Below are 9,355 nucleotides of genomic sequence, written 5' to 3'. Positions count from 1 at the left end.
AAAATCTCTGCTATTTAAAGGGCCCTCAGTAAAAGGCCCGGTGTAAAGTCCTCAATATAGCCGTTAGGTTTAAGCGGGTAATAAATAGCTCAGTCTTGTCATTTGGCTCAGACATAAATAAGACCTATCATAAAGATTTGCTTCTTCCTCCAGGCGGGAATTTTATATCTTCAAGGAACTACAAATGGATGTTCATGATGTTTGGTCGATAATCTGGAGGACATTTAGAAATATATTAAACTGTACAACCAATTAGATCGAACTGTACCCTTCATGTTCCAAACATTGTCTTTAATCAACTGGATATAAACTATAACATTATAGTGGATATTTTTATATGATTTAACTGTCAATTTTAAGGGCAGTTTGTTCCCTTTCTCATTCACAACCAATGAGAGTTGCAGATTGAGTTAGGAGTTGCAATCTTTATCCATAAAGCTACTTTGAACTAACTGTTAAAAGGATTTACTCAATAACTTTTACATGTAACCTACGGGTCTGAAGGAACCGGATACAGGTTAAACAGGGGCAAGCACACAACAAAGCTAACAATAAGGGGACCTTCAGCTATGCATAGAAAATGGAAATTCAAGGACTTGTGGCTCACCAAAGACTTTTACAAAGACTGGCTTGTTAAGAATCCACGGGACATTCGTATGGCCCGATGCAGAGCCTGGAGCAAGTTAATTAAGGTAATGTGCTTAATCGGTGTCTCAAACAATGTCGTGTGAGGTGCAAGAATTTTATGTTTTCAGTGACGGATGAGAACGCTATTTAGACTTTTGGCTATTACATTAGGTGAATACTTTTACCATTCTAGCTAGCTTTTTGTTTATTTATATTTCTTCCTTTTTTGTTTCATACACTTACACGTGGTTAGTGTTGTTATTGACTCTGACTGTGAATTTGTATATTATTTAGATTGATCAATTTATTTCAAATTAGTTGAGCTTATCCCAATTTGTAAAAGTACTTCCTGGAATGATTCCCCCAGGGTACAAGAACCCCTGGTTGGGAATTAGTGAATGCTATTACCTAATATGTAAATGGGTGTAGGGTTGACTGTCCTCCAGCCATCCACACATGTTGTGATTCTGAGTAACCTGGTCTCAGCAGGAGCGCGACCCCTGCATGTTTGGGATTTGTGCCCATGTGTGGCATTCTCCAGGCTCTGCTCTGCACCGTGTAGTGTGATGTCGGGTACAAAGAGCCACTGTGTTTGTAGTAATGGGGCATATGCAGACCTCAGATTCCAGTGGACAGCTGCCACACACAACGCAGACACACACACACCATTAAGGCATGCATAGTCTCAACACACTTTCACAGACAAGAATACTTTTTACTCGTGTCCAGCAGTGAAGAGGAGCTTGAATTCCTCCAGGATACTAAATTACAAGCAACCAAACTTTAGGGGTGCAAAGATCTAAGTTTAACTTTAACTTTAGTGTGTCCATTGTATGCCTCTTTATATTTTTACTACTGGTTTTCAGAGATAAATGTTGCTTTCTTTACTCAACTATGAACAGCCAGTATAACTTCTCAGATTCAGATTCTACATGAAACATTGTGATGATTAAAAAAACAATGGTGTAAAGATCAAATTAGGTTCACCTTGACCAACAACAACATTCAAGTCAAACTATCAATAATAAAGATCTAAGGTAGCACTTGTTTAAGGTAGTGTTAGGTCATTATTTCCATGTTACTTTATACTTCATATAGGTACATTATTGTAAATAAATGTTTTTAATCTACCACGTGGGCTATATTTATAATTACAGTTTTCAAATTAAGATTCTACATGCACAACATATAATCAGTTAATCAAATATAAGCTTTAACAGGGGGCATTGAGCGTATTGAGAACTATTACTAATACTTGTGTTGTACCATACAAGTCAAATATTGTTCAGATATTCCAACATTCCACTTTAAATGATCTGAATACCCCTTCCACAAATGCATTAGTTCTTAGAGCAACACAACACAAATGGTGCTAGAAAGTAGATTGTGTGCCAGATAACGACACAGCTATGTTTCCCTTTCACTGAGCATTAAAGCATTATTTCCAAGGCTCAAATGTCCTCTCCTAAACTTCTTTTTAACTCCTCATTGGTAATGCTAAGCGCAGTGCGGCCTCCCCCCCTCCGTGTGGTTTTACGCTTTTGATCCCAGAGGGACCTCGCGTTTTACATTCCTGGCATTCCGACCTCAGTCCCTCCTCGGTTACTTATTATCGCCGCCTGCTCTTCACATTCATTTCACAGCGAGAGAGCAGCCCGTCGAGGGGGAGCAACATGAGACAAGTTTGACTCTATAAACTCATGGAAAAAGTGGAATTACTCTGACTTTTTTTACTTCGACATCGAGAACAACGTTTTGTTATCATGAGAGTGTGAGCTGGTAAGAAAAGCCTGTTTTAATCTTCCTTTTTAAACAATAGAAAAAACCGATCACAAACATGACGAAAGTAGCTTCATCGTAACTTCTGGTTCGAGTTTTTGAGAGTATTGTTTGTTGTGAAGGAGTTTCGAGTAGTTCACATTCTTTAAAATGGACAATTGTGTTTAAACTCCAAAGATGAAGTTATTTTAAAATGCGGTTTTGTGTGTTTTTGCTCCCCCGTGAGATCGGAATGTTTGGCGCATGCATTTTTGTGCCTGCTGTGTAAAATGTCTCCACATCTCTATGTTGTCGCTGTTTGTAAAGTAGACAATGTTTTAATGTTATACTCCAGGTAAACATCAATCACAGGTGTTGTATTAATGAGATCAAAAAAAGGAAATCTACAATCTCAGTGTTGATAGTGTTGTTGTTATTCCAAAATCCTACATTCCTCAAACACTGCCATTCATCTACTATATGAATCCATTAGTGTTAGTTTTTTTTGTTCAGTTGTCTCGTGTTTTATTTATTTGTTTGACTGATTATACTTAATCCCTTTTTATTTTTGCTCTGTTTCAGATTTACAACTGATTTAAAAGATATATTTTCAAGAAAAACTCAACTCAAGTGCTAGAGAAGATAAACATACTCGAAACAATATGTCATCCACTGAAGAACCGTCTGGCACGGTCCTGCACCGGCTGATCCAGGAGCAGCTGCGCTATGGAAACCCCACAGACACCCGCACTTTATTAGCCATCCAGCAGCAGGCCCTGCGTGGAGGCAGTGGGAGCAACAGTGGACCCAGCAGTGGATGTGAACTGGGCAGGAGCCCACGCTCCTCTCTGGAAAGTCTCAACCAGGAGGAGCCTCCGTTCCCTCAGCTCTCTGCCAGGCAGGAGCCCCAGGGCCAGGAGCACCAGGGAGACTACCTTCACTCAGAGAGTGGCTACCAGCTCTACCAGCTGCACAGTGACGAGCTGCCAACATACGAGCAGGCCAAGGTGCACTCTCAGCTACCCTGAGCTGCCGTACTTCACACCGCCGGCCCTCCAGAGCCCGAGGCAGAGCATGGACAAACGCAGGCCGCTTCCAGACTACTCAGCCCCCATCCAGGGCCAAAGATTTATTCCTCACCAGAGCCAGGAGGTGCAAGCACAGCAGCTCAGGTACAAAGGCCTCACTGTCATTGTGTGTGCATGTTTTTAAACTCCTTTAACATCACATCATATTTTGTGGAGTAGTGTTTGTACTAGAGCCAATCAACTAGTACTCGTCATGGTGTTTTCACATGCGTAAACACATACTTATCAATGTGAGTCACACCATAGCCTGCGAGCCTATTGGCTTCTTGAAATACTTAACAGGAGAACAAGTCCAACCCTGCAGGTGTTTGTAATGCCAGGCATAGTGGAACAAGATATTTTCACATGCTTGTGTTTCCTGGGATGCTTTTACAAAAGTATGTTCCTCATATAGGCTTTGACATTCTTTCCAGCCACTGGAGTCGGCTTGTCTGCTCACGGATAGGAGGAAATAGAGTGATATTTATCATGTGTTGCTCAAAAAGGAAGTTCTCATACCTTAAAGTTTAGCTGGCTACAATCGGTTTATTTACTCAGAAATGTGTCTCTCATAGGTATGTCCAGTCTGTCCAGCAAGCTGAACTGCCCTGCTACAGCACATTCAGCAGTCTGCCACCTGCTGGCTTGGAGGAGCCCAACCAGGTGGAGCTGCTGCTGATGGAGAACGAGAGGCTGAGGCAAGAGCTGGAAGCACACAGGGAGAAGACTGGCCGTATTCAGAAGGTAAGGAGAGGAAATCATATTATTTATTGCATTTGACATATCTCACAGATCTTGCTGAAGGAGTGAAAACAGGCCAACTCAAGCTAGATTTACATTTCATTCAGGGGAGTTAGACAATAACAAACAAACTCATAAGAATATGAGAGGTTGGCACAAACACGACTCAATTCCAGAGGGACATAATCCAAAGTTCTTAAATGGTTGACCAGACAGACATCATCCTAAAAACTCAGCCACCTGTCTACGAAACACAACCCCGGTCAACAGTTGTCTCCCTAACGTCCAACTCCAGGCACACTCCCTCATCTGGAAGGGACAGAGGAGATCAGCAGCTGTTACCCTCCATACCACAGAGGCACAAACATAGGTTACAGCCTGCTACTGTGTTTACACACTCCTCTCATTGTGGAGCTGACCTTGTGGAGGCCAGAGAGTGTGTGTGCGCGCGTGCTTTAGTTTCATGGAGGCCATAGATTTTCAGCCTAATCTAGGGCTTGTCAGACAGCAGTCGATCGGGTTGTGACCCGCACACACAGCTGATGGGGGTGGGGCGGGAGTCCGTGGCAGGTGGTGAGCTGCTTTGTAAAAAGTGAAAGGTCCCTTTTTGTTTTTTCCACCAAATAACAACCATTCCACCTTCTCTCTTCTGGTTTTTAGTTTTTGATTGAATCTGGCCTAAAATGAGCACATTTCTTGTTCATCATGGTGGAACAACAGCTTCAGAGATATTTGACACCTCAGCCAAACTTTGTAAAATCCACCCGGCTCTCTATTGGAGTTATGTCACATGGCCGTTGCCTTGCCTCAGCCTTAAAGAATGATAATTACCAGGGTTGGAAAGTTTTCTCCGTCAGGCCGCAGCCCTGGGTAAACATGCCTGTGTGACTGCTATAATGGTGGGTTTCTCTTTGCCGTTTCCTCAACCCAGGCACAGGCATGCACACCTTCCCTCCGCTGGCAGCCTTCCCAGACCTCTGTTTGTGTGGTTGCGTGTTAACTTGTGCGTTGTGGTGTGTACGTGCACGCTCCTGTGCGCTCTCACACCTGGAACTAGAGCTATCAGCCCTCAGGAATGTAGATATAAATCAGTCTCTCAGGGAGTGGTGCGGGCTTGAATTCCTTCTCAGAACTATACCACATAGACACACACTGAGTGTACTGTATACACAGTCCCATATGTACCCATACAGGCCTATATGTATACTATATGCATGTACTGTAACAACACGATTCAACATTCCAGTTCCTCCCTGGCATGTGAAGTAACCAAAGATTCCTCTTCTTCTTTTCTGCGCTCCTTTCCTCCAATCCTCTCCATCTCCTCTTTCCTTGCTACTTATTCTTCCCATTTTCAGCTGGAGCAGGAGATCCAGCGTATTTCCGAGGCCTATGAAACAATGATGCAGGGCAGCTGTAAGAGGGAAAACCTGGAGCAGACACTGAGGAAGAGGCTAGTGTCTGAGATCAGGAGGCTACAGGATTTCAACAGAGACCTAAGAGGTATGGATAAAGTGCTGCCACACATACACAAAGCTATGAAGTATTCTGCCATTTATATCAGATCCAGTTTACAACGTTATCTCATTCTCAAACTTTCTTGCAATACAGAAAACTTGGAAAATGCCAGATCACATGTTGCTAAAGAAGTAGAAGCAGCTGACCACAACCAGCACATCATGGCGAAACTCCTTGAACAAAGTGAGTATGTCCTTCTGTTTGGATAGACCTCCCCCACCCCCCAATCCCCAGCTCTCTGTTATATCCTTCTTTTGTTATCAACAGGCTTGATTCGATCAGATGGTAGCATAGCATGAGGCCCTTTTTGTAGCTAAGGGATCCTGCATGAAGGAATTTCACTTGCATAACCTCGGCTTATTTGGTGAGAAGGCTTGGTTATAGGGAATTCGATCCAAACACCTCTTTGCAAAGGGAAACGAGCGGCCTCTAAATCACACAGCAGCAGTGGAAATGAGGTCCCCCCACCTGTTGTTAGTGTGATTTATGTTGTCTGTTTAAGGAACTGGACTCAAGCAGGGTGTTGGTGTTTGTATGGCCTTGATGAGGAATGCTATGTGGGTCAAAGGGATAGGGCGGCTTTCTCCCCCTTCCTCCTCCTCCTTCCTCTCAGCATTCCAGGAGTGCTTCGCTAAATGAAGAACACCGGCCACCATGTAGCAACTCTGGTACTTATTACTGTGATTGGATTTAGGAGGGAGTAATTATGGATTGATGCACATACGTATTTGAGAAGGAACTTCAGACAGATTGGGAATTATTTCACATTTCATCCAATAGCACTTATGTCCAAACTGCTATAAAAAAAAAATCATTCCCACGTTCATAAAAAATGCAACTAACCGTCCCACCCATCTTTTTCTTTCCTTCAGATGAGGAGCAGAACTTTGAGAAGGAGCGCGTAGAGCGGGAGTTGGAGCGATTGCGATCCACAGTGGAGGAGCAGAACAAAAGGTCAAAGCATCTCGAGGACGCGCTGGACACAGCTCGTGGACGAGGCCGCCAGCTTGAAGACGAGTTGAGGAGGAAGAGGGCTTATGTGGAGAAGGTTGAGAGACTTCAGGGTGCGCTGGCTCAGCTGCAGTCCACCTGTGAGAAGAGGGAGACCCTGGAGATGAAGCTGAGGACGCGACTAGAGCAGGAGCTGAGGACTCTGAGGGCACAACAGGTAAACATCCTGTCTTAGGAAAACTAGGAAAAACGTTGATTTCTCTAGTAGTCGTTTTTAGTTGTTTTTTGGCGTCTGTATTCAATATTTTCTATCTCCACCTCAGAGGCAGACTCAGCCACCAGGAGTGACAATGGGCTCCCTCCAAGAGCGCCTGCATGAGCGCGAGGAGCGAATCCTGGCCCTCGAGGCCGACATGGTGCGCTGGGAGCAGAAGTACCTGGAAGAAAGCACCATGAGGCAGTTTGCCATGGAGGTGGCTGCCACCGCCGCTGCACAGAGGTAAAGAACTTAGCTTCACATTTCTCAAAACATTGCAAGTACACGTTTTTGCTCATTTGAATTGGAGTTAACATCTGCACGTTGTCATTTCCTTTTGCAGAGACACCACCATCATTAACCACTCGCCTTGCCACTCCTCCAACAACAGCTTCAACGAGGACCTGCCGGTGGCCGACTACAGGAATCAGGAGATGGAGAACAGGATTCGTGCCCTTTACGCTCAGATCTTGGAGAAGGACGCTGTGATCAAGATCCTCAACCAGCGGCTGCACCAGGACCAAGGGAGGAAGGACGAGCACAGCCCCCGCCCAAACCTCCTGAATACAGTGGGGGCATCTCTCCGACCCGCCTCCTCCACCCCCTCCATCAGCGCCGCCTTGAGCAACACAAGGAGTCGAGGTAAACAGCAAAGCGTAGCCTAAGGGTCAACTCTGTACATTATATTCAAAAATAAAAAGTATTGTTTGTGGGTAAACATTTCGATAAAAGACGAAAGCACTTCTGACAGGCACTGTTGTTCTTTAGGTAAGAGTCTCTCAGACGATCAGACTTTGCCAAGCCATCAGTTCTCCGCTCAGTCTGAGCCTGGAACGCTCGAGCTGCAGGTGGAGGGGACGAAAGCCAAAGAGGCTGCCAGCACGACTAAGCTCAACAGTGGTGAGTGATCTATCAAATACGCATACGTGAGTTTGTTTACGATGCCAAGAAACCATCAGAGAATGCTGAACCTGAATGATAAATTATTTTCAAACATGAATAAACAAGCGTTCACAAGTTCAGAGTCTGCTATACAAAACATACACACACACAGCTTTTTAATACTCTTCATGAAAGGAGTTTTGGACCCCGGCTTCATGGATTTTCAGATTGATTAACCACACTGCTGCTTAACCAGCCAATCAGATGCCATCTGTCCAGGTCATGGTTCATAATGTGGGCTTTCAGGAATGTGCATGGTTAGGAAATAATGTGGATCTGTTGACTGAGCATATTTACCAGAGTGGTCTGCTAGAATGTGGAAAATCTCTGTTAACCTTTAGTCATTAATAGCTGAGCTGTATCTGGGACATTTTTCCACTGGTTTAGCCTAAAAGCATTTCTAAAATTATTCATTCTATCTCTTTTTTTTTTCTTCCAGACAAGGCAGCGCCTAAGAAGTTGCTATTGAACCCCTTCAGAGGCCTGGATGAGCTGGATTCAGAGGCTGTGGAAATCTTCATTTAAAGAACCGGGAGGTGGATTTTGAATGAGAGAAAATAACAATTCTGAGAATCTGTGAAGAGTGCAAGTCTTTGAAAAGAGTGGATTGAATATTGGATTCAAGAATGTCGTGGAAAGTGGCCAATGCACGAAAAAAAAAAACGAGGACCATTTTCACATTATTAGAGACAGAGCTGTGCTCCGCCTCACTCCCTCTCACTAAGCTGGACAGCTGCAGGCAGTCTGCCCGGCTGGGTGAGAAAAGACTAATCTTCTGAGGTACTTGGACAGTATTGTGGATTGTAATAGGGCAACATGTTTTCAGAGAGTGAATGCCTAAATATTTATATAAATATATATATTTGCTGCTTTCCCCCTTCATAACCCCCTTTATCTCCTCTCCCAACCCAGTGAATTAAGAAGCTACATATTTATCTTATCTGGTTTCCACATTCCCCAAATATTAACTTAAGCCTCCTGCTCTTCAAGACAAATATTCAATAAAAGGTTATCTATGTGACCTATATTCCCCCCCCCTCTCCAATAAGAATTGTCAATCTGAGTAACCTCATTCCCATCACTTGGATCTTATCTGTGTGTAAGACTTCCCTGTGTTCAATAATTTAAGCTTATAACACATGAGACACTGCTGATTTAAATGCTCTTGCTGTCCATATTGCTGAAGCCCGAGCAGCTGGTTCTGCAAAGGTTTAGAGGTGTGTGTGAACTGTGAGATGCATAATATATTAAAGACAAACTGAAACAGACATGGTGTTGTTTGTGATTTTGAAAGGGTGTTGATTTCATCATCTGTTTTTCTGATGACTTTTTCCTTTAACAAAGTATGTTTGCATGTGTGATTACAGTATGTGAGTGTGTTCCCTGATGTGGTGATTCTGCTGGTTTGGTCACCATTGCGGGATAAAAGCTGAAAAACGACACCGTGTTGTTTTGTTTGTTTACTGTGAGCTTTGAACTAACAAGCAGGTTTATT

General features: G+C 43.6%; 1 protein-coding gene across 1 annotated transcript; it reads left to right on the top strand.

The window, feature by feature from the left end:
- The first annotated feature begins 2,247 nt into the window (after positions 1 to 2,247).
- Positions 2,248 to 9,128, top strand: LOC104957875 (angiomotin-like 2a). The gene is given in 11 exon segments (XM_010785547.1): positions 2,248 to 2,406; positions 2,968 to 3,407; positions 3,409 to 3,557; positions 4,028 to 4,196; positions 5,552 to 5,696; positions 5,805 to 5,894; positions 6,584 to 6,879; positions 6,986 to 7,161; positions 7,262 to 7,560; positions 7,687 to 7,818; positions 8,300 to 9,128. Coding segments are annotated over 10 exon segments (1,902 nt in total). The 5' UTR covers positions 2,248 to 2,406; positions 2,968 to 3,047; the 3' UTR covers positions 8,386 to 9,128.
- The last annotated feature ends 227 nt before the right edge of the window (positions 9,129 to 9,355 follow it).

Source organism: Notothenia coriiceps, unplaced genomic scaffold (assembly GCF_000735185.1).
Source record: "Notothenia coriiceps isolate Sejong01 unplaced genomic scaffold, NC01 NC01_scaffold00027941, whole genome shotgun sequence".
NCBI classification, from domain to species: domain Eukaryota; kingdom Metazoa; phylum Chordata; class Actinopteri; order Perciformes; family Nototheniidae; genus Notothenia; species Notothenia coriiceps.
The sequence above is the reverse complement of the archived record's forward strand: the minus strand, read 5'-3'. Positions and strand labels throughout refer to the sequence as shown.